The 13846-nt window shown below is 53.3% G+C and overlaps 1 protein-coding gene across 4 annotated transcripts; it reads right to left on the bottom strand.

Annotated features, from left to right (window-relative positions):
• Positions 1–163: 163 nt before the first annotated feature.
• Positions 164–13749, bottom strand: LOC128769066 (nuclear receptor coactivator 2-like). 4 transcript variants are annotated; one of them, XM_053882350.1, is made up of 23 exons: positions 13355–13749; positions 11668–11724; positions 9152–9259; positions 8915–9087; positions 8459–8562; positions 7666–7843; positions 7411–7596; positions 7239–7340; positions 6914–7054; positions 5982–6129; positions 4814–5858; positions 4562–4745; positions 4375–4494; positions 4135–4308; positions 3961–4066; positions 2954–3107; positions 2621–2896; positions 2488–2550; positions 2054–2423; positions 1710–1890; positions 1510–1633; positions 1383–1451; positions 164–1213 (listed from the first exon to the last, which is right to left on the bottom strand). In XM_053882350.1, the coding sequence occupies exons 3-23, from the start codon at positions 9238–9240 to the stop codon at positions 1202–1204; spliced, it is 3999 nt and encodes a 1332-aa protein (XP_053738325.1). In that variant the 5' UTR covers positions 9241–9259; positions 11668–11724; positions 13355–13749; the 3' UTR covers positions 164–1201. The 4 variants fall into 4 exon arrangements, with proteins under 4 accessions (XP_053738325.1, XP_053738326.1, XP_053738327.1 ...); XM_053882351.1 differs by lacking the exon at positions 11668–11724; XM_053882352.1 differs by lacking the exons at positions 11668–11724; positions 13355–13749 and adding an exon at positions 11192–11351 and having other exon boundaries at positions 2207–2423.
• Between the last annotated feature and the right edge of the window lie 97 nt (positions 13750–13846).

A 13846-nucleotide genomic window follows, 5' to 3' on the forward strand; every position in this document is an offset into this window, starting at 1 on the left:
GCATAGTTCTGGAAAAGAAAAAACTCAACACAAAAACAGGCTAAGCTATGTTAGCTTCAAGCTAATGCTCGCCCAGCAACATGCCTTCATTTTAATAATGTCAACAACCACATCCAGAAACACGCAACAGTCGACGTGCGACAAATGAGACGACAAGTTAAGAATAAAAACCTTTTATTTACAGCAGGATCATAAATTAACAAGCACAAAGTGACATCAGGCTCAAACGTGTCGCTCAGATCGTCTTGTGGACCAAAATAGGAATCATCATTTACATTTTTATCTCTTGACATCATATATTAAAAACTAAAATAAATACACGACAGATTGATCGGGAGGAAATCAGGGTTTAGATCACATTCATGTCAGCGATTTTAGGATGATTATCGACGCTATGGATACGTGAGTACCAAAATACACCTGCTGGCTCCACGCTCTCGCGCTCCACAACAAAGCTACAGAAACAAGTTGCAGGAACTTAACTGGCCATGAAGTGATGCTACAAGCTAAATGCTAATACATTTGCAAATTAGCATAACACAGTGAAACGCAGCAACATATGTTGTTAGTCAGTAGAAGCATGGAGGTTTCAAACAAGACTGAATTTGTCGACTGATGAAGAGCGACTTCCTGTTGCTACAGTTTATATTTTTTAAATAGTACCTGCGATCTGGAGACGGAACTCTGACTCGACACATGAAACGACGCCCTGACAGAGAGAGTTCAGAACTCTGATTGTCGCTCAGCTACAACAGTGCACGGTTTAGGATCCGCCCACTTTATTTTCCTGTTAAAACATTTGAGTTTTTTAACGTCTTCTGACCAGGAAATGTACATTTGTGTCACTGTTTGAGTGGACACACCCAACAACCTGCCAGCATCAGCTCACGTCCGAAGTCACGTGACCATATTTGTTTACCGTCGGGGAAAGTTGAGATCCAGGGAGTAAGATTCTTGACTGTAGTCATTTGCACAACGCTGGTATCCAGCTAGGTGTTTTTGCTAACCTCTACACCAGCAGGGGAGTCGACAGAGTTTCTCCTGAAGAAACAAACTGGTTTTGGGTTCAAGTCCCACCATGGTGAAGTCAGGCAAGAGCAGTTGAGTCAGAGCGAGGACGTCCGTCTTGGCTCACACGACGGCTCCATGCTGGGCTGATGATGTCAGGCGTTTTCATGGTTCCTCTTCATCAACACCGATGTCAGCAGAAATTCTACAAATGAAGAAGGAACAGGACAACTGTGATACTGTCGCTACGTTCCTCTCCTCTTCTTCTTCTTCTTCTGTGTGATAGTTGACGATCATTTCCAATTCTATTGAGCAGTATTAAGCGGCATAGCACCCTCTAACACCTGATGTTGTGCAACGCGAGTGTCACTCACGCCGTCGGTCTCCTGCGTCAGCATGTCGATGGAGCTCAGCTGCTCCATCATCAGACTCCCGTCGTTCACCTGCGCCAGAGGACACCGTCACACTCCATCTTCACAGACTGAGAGCAGAGTCACTCACCTGCTCTGGGTTCATCTGCCCCGACATCTGGGCCATACCACCTCCGACGCCCATGTTCATGCTACCGCTGTGAGGGTACATTCCTGCGCCGGAGCGCGTGGAGAACTGAGGCTGCTGGTACATGCTGGAATGATAGTTTGGACTTTTGGTTTCTGGAGACGGTGAAATAAAAGGGGTCATAATGGAGGGACAGGCTCTACCTAGCGGACATGTTGGTGTGTGGCGACCAGCCGTTCATGTCGGGCCGGGCCGGGTAGCTGGGCGGAGGATGGTTCTGGTGCTGGTTCTGGCCCATCCGGGGGGACATCAGAGGGCTGTGAGGGGTGCTGCCCCCACAGGTGAAACCTGCAACTGCATCCTGCTGGTTCAGACTTGACGGTCCTGTGGAGAAGACATGGCGGTTTGGTCTCTTCTAAAGATCCTCCACAGTTGAACCAGCAGATCTCAAAGTTCCAGCGGAACCTGGCGCGACATAGCTCTGTATCTTTCCGGGTCACAAGAGGCTACAAGTTCATGAGAGGAACCACTGGTTCGGTTCAAGTACCTGTGTACAGGAAGCCTGCATGCTGTGAGGGTGGGCCATACTCTACATTTCCCATCATGCCCTGGGGAGCCAGCTGATGGCCAGGGGAGGAGGGGGAGGTGAAGGGGCTGGAGGAGGTGGGGTGAGGCGGAGGGGGCGAGGGCAGGCCGGTACCGTAGCTGGAGCTCTGGTAGGGGAACTGGTTGTCCTGCGGCAGACGCGGATTGGTGACTCCAACGGGTGTTGGGATGGGTGCGGCGCCCCCTCTGGCCCCGCTGAGGCCCTGCGCCCGCATCATCATGGCGCGCTGCTGCTGCTGCTGCCGCTGGCGAAGGTGGTTGCTGAGGTACTCACGCTGGCGCTGGGCCAACATCTGCGCGTTGAGTGAACTCTGAGGACGCAGAGCAGCCGTCACAGACCCGCCGGGCGGTCTCCCGCTATCGTGAGGCACAGACCTGGTTTGGGGCGTTGGTCCGGAGCGGTAGGTTCATGTTGTCACTCATCATCGGCTGCCGGTTCTGTAAATTCACAATAGTTTGACAGAGTCCATAACAAACTGGACCCCCCGCTCAACAGAGGCGTCCCCACCAGCTGGCTCTGCAGGCGGTGCTGCAGCTGCAGTCTCAGGGTGTTAGGTTGGGTCGTGACTCCTGGTCTGATCCCGGCAGGTCGGAGGCCCGAGGCGCCTGCCGCCCTCATCATCTGTGAGTAGCCCGACATCCTCTGCTGTCCCATGGAGGAGCCATAGTAACCCCCCTCAGCAGGAAGACCCCCGTACCCCGGCTGGATGCCGTGATGCTGGCCGTACATGGGGGACTTCATCTGCGAGGAACCCTGGAACTGCTCCTGCTCCATCAGTGGGCCCTGTCAGAGGAAACACGTCAGAGACTCCAGACTTTTGACTGGAGGAGACCGGCTCACCTGTCCCGCCAGTGTAGGGATCCCCAACATCTTGTCGATCTCCTCCAAGCCCTCATAGTCCTTCAGCACGGAGCAGAGCTGGTTCAGCAACATCCCCTCATCAGGCTGGACCTCAGCGCAGCAGTTCATCCCATCCTCCTGATGGACCCCGAACCTGGCAACACTCAGGGTTAGACACGTTGAACAACACACAATTAATAAAAGTATTAACTAGAAAAAAGGCAAATAAAGTGCTAATGTTTCAAGCATCTTTGGAGCATTGCTTAACTCAGTGTTTTTCAACCTCTTTCTAGCCACGGCTAGCTAGCCACTTCTCTTTTGCATAATTTTATTGCAGTTTCCAGACTATTCCTTAGCATTCTTTGCCTGAACTTGCTTCATAAAAACAATAAATCTTTCTCTCTTCACATTTTGGATCACATATATTTTGCTGTGCATTTAGTTTTTCGCCTACTTTTAAACCACAAAGCAAACTTTTGACACTCGCAAACATTGACAGTCCATGAGTATCAATAAAGTTTTGCAGTGAGGCATCACGTTAGCCGTTAGCTCTGTCAGCTCTGTTAGCTCTGTTAGCTTTGCGGTGCAGACAGTCTTTGGTGTGGTGGCTGCGACAATGATCCCTCCCTCCCTCCCCCCATGGTTCTGTGGTGAAAGTGTGCGGTCAAGTTAGAGGCGCATCCGGTCTAAAAACAGCAGGAAGTTGCGCATGTGAGCAGCTTCTTGGCTGTGAGTGTGTGGGAAGAGGAGCAACAGATCAGCGCATCAACACACTGGAGCTCTACAGTAGAGTGGAGCGAAAGAATGTCAGTGAATCCATGTGATCTCCTCACCTTGGCTGCTCCTCAACACCTTCTAACTGTCATGATTTAATGTCATCATATAGCCCACCTCTATCTCCGGAGACATGAGCACCGGCACCCCGGTTGAAAAACGCTGGGTGCTACGGCAAATAACATTAGCAGAAAAAAGGGGCGTGGCTTCTGACAGGGAACTGATCTGCACACCTGCTCTGGTCACCATAGGGATCCATCATCATCCTATCGGGCCATGGAGCCGTCTGATTGGGCGGCCCGTGGTGCTGGGAGTAGCTGTGGCTTGTCATCTCCATCTCTGATGGGTCGATACCGAAAAGGTAAACACCTGCGACCATCCTCCGTCACGGGCCTCCGTGGACTCACCATTGACCATCATCGGCATGTGGACGCCGGGTCCCGCGCCGCCTCGTGGGTTCATACCAGGGTTCATGTTGTGGACCACACGACCTGACCCCATAATTGATGGTGTCCCGGGAGGAACCTGTGGACCCCAGACCGGCTGCATGGACCCTCGAGAGGGCGTGTTCGCCAGCATGCCTGCAGGAGAAGAGCAGAATGGATCAATGGACGTGGAGAGAGGCGGGAGCTTCATCTCCTTCTCACCTTGCTTGCTCATCTGGTTCAGAGTTCCCATCATGCCCTGCGGCTGCGTCCCTGAGTAGCTGTTGTTCCTGTGGAACTGACGAGAGGGAGCCATGCCGGCGTCCGGCGGCTGGCAGAACCCTGCTGAGACAATAGTGATTAGTTAATAGTCAGAGACCTGAAGATCACAGCTCCACTCCAAACTCACCATGTGGCCCCGCAGGAGGAAACGCCCTCTGCTGGCTGGGGGAGCGACTGTGGCTGCCGTCCATCATCTGCATGAAGTCACTGACCACTTGTTTGTCTGATGACGAGGCTGTAGCACCGCGGGGAAACGCCGGCTGCTGACCGCCGCTCTGAAGGTCGTGGAGGAGGTCGTCCAGGTCGCTGGTCTGAGGAGAGACACGACCGAGTCAGCCTCACACCTGCACACAGTCAAGACACTCCCACACTAACTGACCTGCTCAGCCATGTTGAAAACAACTTCCTGTTTCTCGGTCTTGACGGTGGACAGCTTCGGCCCGTCCGTCGGTTCCGTCTTGATGACCTTGTCCAGGATCCCGTTGTCATCCCGGTCCAGCAGAGAGCGCAGCAAGGCATTGTCCTTCCTCTTGGGGCTCACCGGCTCCTGTTTCAGCTCTAGTTCAGTCAGCGAGGCCATGTTGTCCTCAGCTGCCGAGTCGGGCCCAGCCGGGTCCTTCCCGGTGGCCTCGGCCGTCAGTTTGGCCAGATCCACCGGGGATGGGCAGTTCTGCAGCAGCCGGTGAAGGATCTTGTGCTTCTCCTTCAGTGAGGAGGAACTGACGGGTCCGGCCGGTGCGCCGGCGCCTCCGTCCTCCAAATCCTTGGCGCCGCGGTCTTCACCGGGCGCGGGCGGCGAGGACGGCTCAGGTTCTGACTTGTTGGTGAGGAGCTGCAGCAGCTTGGTATGGCCTTTGGCGCTCAGAAGACAGTTGGAGTCGTGCAGCTCCTCCAGAGTTCTGTCAGCGTCCTTGCGCTCACCGTCCGTCAAGTCTGCCTTGGAGCTGAGGTCGTCTTTGGCATGCTGGCCGCTGCTGCTCTGAAGACCACAGGCCTCAGGGTTGGAGCTCTCCAGGGGTCCCTGAGTGACGCTGTGGCTGAGGGCCTGCAGCGCCTGCAGGGAGTCGCTGAAGCGGTTCCCTGTGCTGCTGCAAGGCGAGTACAGGCCGGAGAGAGGCGAGAACTCCCCGGGGAGGTTCGGGGGCCGCTGAGGGCTGCTGGGACTGCGGACAGGACGGGGAGACAACATGGCCGCTGAGGTGACACTGGGACTCCCTTGACCTGCCGGGCTGCCCAGCTTGTGAATGCTTCCCTGAGGGGTGGGCGCCCGGGCAGAGGCGGAGCTGCGACACCCAAAACTGTGGCTGGCCGTGCTGGTGGCTGTGGGCGGGGTGTTGCTGGAGACGCTGGTTTCTGGTGAAGTACCGGCAGGAGCTGCCCCGTGGCTTCCACCGGAGACGTCTGAGGCAGAGCCAACTGGCTCCCTGGGAGGAAACCAGAGGATCAAGACCAGAACCACTGACATGGTGACGGTACTTTAGTGCCAGAGTTCAACCTCCAGGTGGGCTGGAGTGAGGGCAACAGCGGGGTACGTCATGGACACCTACCTCTGTAGAATGTGCAGCGACATGTAGAGCTGCGGCTCGTTGGTGGCCGAGGACCGGACCAGCTTGCTCTTGGTCTGAGCCGAGACCAAGGTTCCGTCTGACAGGGAGAAGCGGTACAGGGGGGAGAAGGCGATGCCGTTCCTCATGACTGCAGACAAAAATCACAAGTCCAAGCTGAAGTTTGAAGATCTACAGCAGTGATTCTCAACTACAGGGCCGGGGCCCTCCTAGAGGGACACTAGAAGTTTCTTCGTTTTTGGGTCGTGAGGGCCGCAAGACGCTCAGTTTTAATACATGTGGCAGTAGTGTGTGACTGAATTGACTTGACAGCTGCAAATCTGTCAAGTCACCAACTATGGAGAAGATCTTGAAAAGAAAACATGATAAAGAAAGTGATGCAGCCCCCACAAGAGCAAAAACTGTTCATGAAAGCACTGTTGAAGCAGTTTTGAAAATTAACTATCATTTTAGGGCAATACTTTAATTTACACTTCACTTATATCTTCTCAAGAGTTTAAATAGAATATATTATTTTTATTTAATGATAGACATGGTTTTATTATATTTATTTTATTCAGAATTTCATTCAGTTTTTCCAATTTTCTCAACAGTTTGCATCAAGTGTTTTTTTCTTTAGCAAATTTGATGAACATGACTTGCACCTGGTTCTGCTGCAGGTTGGCCTTTTCGATGATAAATAAATGTCTTTGCAATGATCCCATGGTTTCATGTCATTTACCCAGGTTTTGTGTTGTTTACGTGTAAGTAGATTAAATATGGTTATTGATCACAAATGAAATCAAGAGTCATGAATCTGTTCTATTGAATGGGCCCCAGGTCCATTTGCTCTGGGAAAGGCGGGCCCCAGGATCAGAAAGGTTCAGAACCCCTGATCTAGAGGACTTGAGCAGGCCAAACACTGCGTTCCTCACCGTCCTGCTGGTGCTTCTTCGCGAAGGACGTCTCGTCGTCATTCATCAGGTGGAACCTTTGGATGCAGCGCCGGACCAGGTCCTCCCAGCCCGGATTCATGGACGCACGCAGGTGGCTGGTGTCCAGGGAGGTGATCTTCCCTGTGGTGGAAACAAGCGAATGAAGGAGCTGCACTAGTGTTCTTACTCCAACGGCACCCGCAAGTTACTGTTCCAAAAATGCGGCACAAACTACGGCCGAAGGTGAACTGGACCAGCAACAGAATCAACAGAGCCCAGTGTGTCCTGAGGTTGGGTGGGAAAGCAGGAGCAGATGTTTGGCTACCTTGGAGGTCCTGCCGCGTGGTGAAGCTCTCGTATGAAGCCACCGCTGGCCGCTCTTTGACAGGGACTCTTCTGGCCACACAGATGAGACACGACTGCAGATCTGCATCAGACTCGTCCAGTCAGCGAGACACGCACCAGTCACCTGACCCACACAGTTCACGTGACTCTACCTTCCCCTTCGTCTCTGATGGACTTGGGTTCGGACACCGCGAAGCACTGCATGGTCTCGTACTTCAGCTGAGATGGATCCGGCTGGTCGGCCGGTGGACGCGCGTCACCGTCGCCGTGAGGGTTCACCAACATGCGACAGTTGAAGGTTTGGCTGTTCCTGCTGGACGCCTCGCCTCTGTGGTTGACTGGATAGAAGGAAGCGGGGGGAGACTGTGAGCAGGAGTCCGGACCTGAAGCTGAGGCTGTAGACTGACCGAGGCTCTTGGGCAAGAGGTTCTTGATGAACTCTGCGTGGTCGCCGACGTGCAGCACGCTGTAGACGCTGGTGTTCATCAGCTCCTCCTGCTGGTAGCGCAGATACTGGCTGACGTTCTCGGACACGAACACGATGTTGCCCTCCATGTTGACCACAAAGAAGAAGCCATCCAGAGCCTGCAGGGAGCACCAGAGAGCAGGGAGACAGTGAGCTGAACAGTCGGCCCTTTACTCCAGAACAAAATCAAATTGAGGAGAACTTTCCCCTCCCTGCAGCGTGAGGGTGTGTGTGTGCTGACATGTGCGTCTCCTCTAATCTGGATTGTCAGGTATTTTTACTCGTGGTGTCGAACCCTCAGGTGGACGTCACTGATCTGGGGTTGATCCCGTTGAGACAGAGAAGACTGCTGCTAATGTTCTTAGCGCCGCAGCGTGCAACCAAACGTGTCCTAGTCAGCATGACGCTGCAGAAGTCACCTGTCACCCCTCCCTGTAAGGAGACTGATCCTGCCGCCCGACGGCTCTGTCCTCCCCTCGTCACAGAGGCGGAGTTTCAACGCAGCGGCTAACATCCATGACCCGGTCAGAGGTCACCAGGGAGGTGCGATGCGCCACATTAGCTGTCTTTTCTGAGCCATAACAGACACCAGCCGAACCTGGATCCACCTGTGCTCCAGTCCCAAGGACCTCCTCCCTAGTGGTGGTCTGCTAAGTAAGCCCCTCTCTTTTCTCCCTCACCGTGTGGAGGCCTTTGACCTCTACCCTCTGCCCCGGTGATAAGACTGGACTCACCTCCAGCATCATCGGTCCCAGACTGTCTTTATCGATGACGCTGTGTCCCGTAGACGAGACGTCGGCCTGCTGCACCGTCTCCGTGTCGGCCTCCGGAGCCTTTTCTGTCGAAGCAGATAAGAAGTGGGAGATAAGAACCTCACTGAGAACACACACAGTTTGGATCCGGCTCCTCCACTCAGAGCTACAAATGGTGTCCAAGCTAGGATCCATCAGAGGAGATCAGGTTGTGAGCCGGCGGTGATGAAGCGAGCGGGTGAGAGTGTGACAGTGTGTGTGTCAGTGTGTTCTCAGCTGTTGTTTTGAAAGGACGGCGTGCAGCGTGTGACTGCAGGGCAGACAAAGTGAGGAGGCCTAGCAACGTGTTGAGTCTCACTGAGCAGTGGTTAGTGGTTGAACTTGGATTTAACCAACGGTCATGTGACTGGTGGAGGGTTACGTGGAGTTGAGACTGACCTTGCTCTTTGATCTGCCGGATCTGCTTCACCGTCTCCTTCAAGATGGCGCACTTGTCAGGCTTGACGTTCAGGTCGTCCATGTGGGTGATGCTGGCGAAGATCAGCTCCGCCAGCTCCTCGATGTACTTGTTCTCCTGCTCGCGGTTCCTGCGCTCGCTGCTGCGCTTGGGGCTGACGGACAATTGTCAAGTGAAGAACTGAAAGAAAGGTTCCCGCTAAGCTTGCTGACGCTCACCTCGGCCCGTGAAGCTCCGAAGAACATTCCTTCCTCTTCCCAGACTCTGCCCCCCCGGGGGGCTCCAGGTCGTCCAGCCCGCTACTCATGTTTATAGGAGATCAGCACCTGGAAAGACACGACAGTACTGAACCTCTTTCATGGCCATCACCTGTCAACAAGAACCCGTGTTGCTGCAGGTACTTCAGGGATCACGAGATGTTCCTGATCCAGAGTCAAATTTGTGACAGCCAACCCTCACAAAGACCAGCCGAGCTTCCACCGCGGTTCCTGACCATGTGACCAATGACATCAGCGGCGTTGGCGCTCGGGAAGAATCAATTCACCTCAGCTGGACCAGAACACACAGAGCCCTGCCACTCTCTGGCTCGGTTCTGATCCGTCGCCGCCATGCGGAGCCCTTGTGTACAGAAATGTGGCCGACAACAACCCGGCGGAATTTAGAGCAAACTGAGAAGTCACTCTGCGCTGAGCACTTTCCCACTGACCCACTTCACTCTATTGGCTGACCCCCCACCAGCCACCCCACCCCCACTCACCCTTACACACACACACGCTCTTCCTCCAGGCGCTGAGCAGCATCTCCGCGCTCTGGCTCGCACACCAGCAGAGTCAAGTTTGAGTCTTGACCTGAAGACCTGCCGGCCGCCTCACACCCCGCAGAGGAAGACAAATATTGGCACATCTGCCGGAGCCCAGATGCGTTGAGTGTCACCAGAGAACCAGCGCCAAGACCAGCCATGCTAACCGCTAACAAGCCGCAACTCAAGATCAGACAGTAAAGGAAAAAGAAACAAGGAACAAAAACTAAAACATTTGAATGGGAAATGAAAATACAGTGTTGGAAAACCATAGTTTGAGAACAAAAACCGCTGCTTTTCACATGACTTTGCAAGACAAGCCAGCAGGGAGGAAACTGAGTCAGTTCCCTGGTGTTTCCAATCCTGAGCGACAGACCGGCCGTTGTCGCACGGCGGGAACAACAACAGGCCAGTTTGGAGTTTGTTGTTTCCTGTAATGCGAGCGGCTGATCGATGGTGGAGAGGAAAATCAATATCATGATGTTGCTGCCCGACACGCACGCACAGCATGGACTCACATCGACTCGCCTCAAACTAGTCCGGACTTGAGTTGAGAAAAACCACATGAGTGGGAAGAAATCTGAGTTCGGAACAGACGTCTTGCTGACTCATCGGGGTGAAGGTTCACATGCCGAGCGCCTCAGCTCTCGAGCAACGTGTGAAACGAGTGGTTGTTGTTTGAACGCTTGCATCTGTGAATGAGTAAGAAATTTCCTTGACACACGCTGACCTTTGACCCCGACACTCTCAACCAGGAGCCGACAATCAAAGTGGCATTTAGGTGTGAATCAAGCAGGACGCTTTCACTCTGACCTGCTTGCTTGGTGTCAGAGAGGGAGGGATTGCTAACTACCTGTCCGGCAGCCATGTTGTCAACAAAAACGAATTAATTCTGCAGCAACAATATAAGAGGGTTACAATGAATCAGGGTGAACAGGTGAGAGGAGGAGGGGCCCGGAGAAGGAAAGTGAAAGCAGTCCGGAGCCTCAGCGAGCAGCAGAGAACAGGATGGTGTCAAGTGAACACTGATGCGAGCCCGACCCGGTCAAAGACCACAGCTAGCAGAACCAGTATATGGGTTCACACAAATGATATGAAGAGTTCCACTCTGACTGAGGAATATCATCTGCCCGTGCGGTCAGCCTGACCTCTGACCCCTTCCTATCAGACCCCCGCCCCCCCTCCACGACAAGCAGAGGCAGGCGGTCATAATGCTCCAGCTGATCAGGTACGAGAGTTCAGATGTTTGTTAGACCTCAGGTGACGCAGCAGTTACCTGCTGCCGGAGCAGCTACCCCCCACACTCTCCACAGCACAAAGTCCAAGTGAGACAGCGACGGTCACATGAGGGCTAACACTGCTCCCAATGTTCGACGACCTGCCGAGTGCCGGCCCTCGCCCCAGCTCACCGGGACAACTACAATCGTTCAGAACTACGTCAAGCTTCTCTGTCACTCACCTCCAGCACGTTCCTCCAGGCCGACCGGGACCGTCCAGCCGGGTCAGCACACCGGACTGACATCTCTGTTTTCCCTGAGTGCGATTACATCCAAGTGTGTGTGTGTGTGTGTGTCATCCGTGCTAATGACAGCTGACAAACTACATGCCACAAATCCTCTCTCTCCCTCAGTCCCCTCCCCCCTCACACAGGCCGGCTCACTCCTCCCCTGTCTCCTCCCACAACACGTCTACACACACCCACTGAACAGCAGGGCCCAAGAGTGTGAGACTCAAAACAAGCTGTCACATGGAGGTTTTGCTCGGCAGTGATGGTGGACGAATTTCACCCCAGTGTTGGATGCTTACTTAGTGAGTTTGATCTTCACTTTGTGTAACTTTTTTTCGACATTCCATTTGTAAATGGCTTTCTGGTCTGAGTCCAACTCATTGCGCAACTGAGTCCCACACATCCTAGCCAGCTGAGAGTTGACATACCTGGACAGCAGAGCATGATGGGAAACCTCCACAGCAGCTCCGTGCTGAAGCTTCAGTCTGAAATAGCCAGAAGTGGACAACAGGCAACAGATCAGTGGGAGGGAATGTGGGACTCGATGCTTGACCTGGACTAGTTTAGGTGTGACAGACACAAGAGTTACCACAGGGAGTGGCAGGGTCGGATTGAAAACTCTCACGTGAGTCTCGGGCACAGATGTTGGAGGTCCGGGCCAGACAAGTGGATTCCTCACTCTGAGAGTTCTCAACAACAGCAAGACCTGCTGCGTTCCCAGACCCTGGTGTGGGAACCCGAGACTCTTCCCACTGTGAGGCCGACCTGGGTCGATGACGGTCCAGGTTCAACAAGGTCTCTGATGAGACCGGTTCACGACAGTGTTCGGATCTGTAATGCACTTTCTCATCACAGATCTGTTGCCAGTCCCCACTGGTCCTGGGTCGGCCCCATGGTCTCCTCCTTGTAGTTGTGGTTTCTTTGCTTTGGACCAGGCAGCAAACCCCGTCCCCCTCACCCCCACCTCAGGAATTAAAGAACCTCACGTGGTTCTCTGGACCGGAGCCACTCAGGCCTGGTCACCTGGTGAGCTGCAGGTCACATGCTTAGCTCTTACATACATTCCAGCTCTGGACCTGGGTCTGCATGGACTGAAGGCCCGAGTCCTGAACCATGTCGCAACGGTTTGCAAAGTTCACGGTGGGGAGTGGGGGGGGGAGCAAACACTCAGACCCAGAACGATAACAGGGCCGCCTGAGGCACGTAGGCAAACACAGATAGGACCGGCACCGCGGGAGGGAGGACAGAACCAGGTCAGAGACAGGACCAGCACCAGGTCAACATAGACTGAGCCGAGTCAATACAGACAGAACCAGCACCAGGGCAACACTTGCAGAACCGCAGAGCATTGAAGGTGCATCTATATGGAGAGCGGTTCTGCTGAGTTCGGGCCCGGTCAGGTCGGAAATGTTCTACAACCAGAACCCTGATCATCATTCAGAAATCCATTATACTCAAATACAGAAAATCAATAAATTATTAAAATTACCATGTATGTAATATAATATATAAAATGATTTACTGTTATCTTCACTATTTTTTCTTTTTAATAAAACTGTTGGCTGAATATAACATTATAACGTAGTTTGAGTGAGGTTTGCTTGATAAATTCGTTTATTTTGAAACCGGAAGTGAAACGACCGTGAGTGCTGACGTAATAACAACGGCGAAGCGACAAACGCCACTTTCAAATGAGTATTTCAGTCCAAACTTTGACGAATAAAATAAACCGATGTACTAAATACGGGCGTGCGCGGCGATGACGCCAGAGGCGGTTAATCGCTAGCGTGAAACAGCTTCACATTCACGTCAATTACATTTGAAAAGTTTCATTCCTCTGTTACTCGCTCGATCGTTGATGACGTCAGAGCAAAACTCCGCGACGTCTCTCCGGTTCGTCGGTGAAACCCAGTTCGACCAGAGGCGCTCGCGCGGCTCGACATTCCTCGTAACTGTTTATTTCCTGGAAGCGGCGAACAAACAACTTGTTCCGGGTCTGCAAATAACGGTGCCGCGGCAGGTGGACCGGAACCACTGTCGCAGAGAAGCAGGTGAACGACTGTTGGGCTTCCGGAGAGCAGGTTGCAGAGGAGCGGCGGAGGAGCGGGAGCTTACCCGACTGCGGTGCGCGACGCTCGGTCAGCTGGAGCAGCAGCGGCGGCGACGGCGTTCTGGAGCGGAGCCGCCATGTTCACTGGTGTCGCTCCGCTGGTCCTCCTCCTCCTCCTCCTCACCCTCCTCTTCCTCACTAACGTCCCTTCGATCAGTCAACAGTTGTTGGAGCCCGTATTTCTGAGTCAACATTATGTCCACCCGCGCGCTGCAGTGGTCAGTACCTGCCGCCCCCCGTTAATATTACTTTGCTTCCTGTTTACTCGTCGTCCTGTTTCACTTGTCAGTTCGCGTTGGTCGCAATGATTTATGACTCACGAGGACCAGTGACAAGGACGTGGAGCGGACCGGCTCCGCCTGAACTCACACTTCCGACCATAATGTGATGTACTCACATTGAAGATGATAAGTTTGATGAAACCATGAAACTTGATGTTTTATAATCTGAATCATCTCCTGATACTGACACCTAGTGGCGGACAGAAGAATTGCACA

The sequence above is a fragment of the Synchiropus splendidus genome, chromosome 13, assembly GCF_027744825.2.
Source record: "Synchiropus splendidus isolate RoL2022-P1 chromosome 13, RoL_Sspl_1.0, whole genome shotgun sequence".
NCBI lineage: Eukaryota > Metazoa > Chordata > Actinopteri > Syngnathiformes > Callionymidae > Synchiropus > Synchiropus splendidus.

Excerpts from the sequence above, each read along its gene's own strand:
- LOC128769066 (XM_053882351.1), bottom strand. The coding sequence starts at position 9,240 with ATGAGTAGCGGGCTGGACGACCTGGAGCCCCCCGGGGGGGCAGAGTCT. Across the intron at positions 7,844-8,458 it reads TGGGACCGATGATGCTGGAG|GCTCTGGATGGCTTCTTCTT; the intron begins GTGAGTCCAGTC and ends TGCTCCCTGCAG. Across the intron at positions 4,067-4,134 it reads CATGCCGATGATGGTCAATG|AGATGGAGATGACAAGCCAC; the intron begins GTGAGTCCACGG and ends TCGACCCATCAG.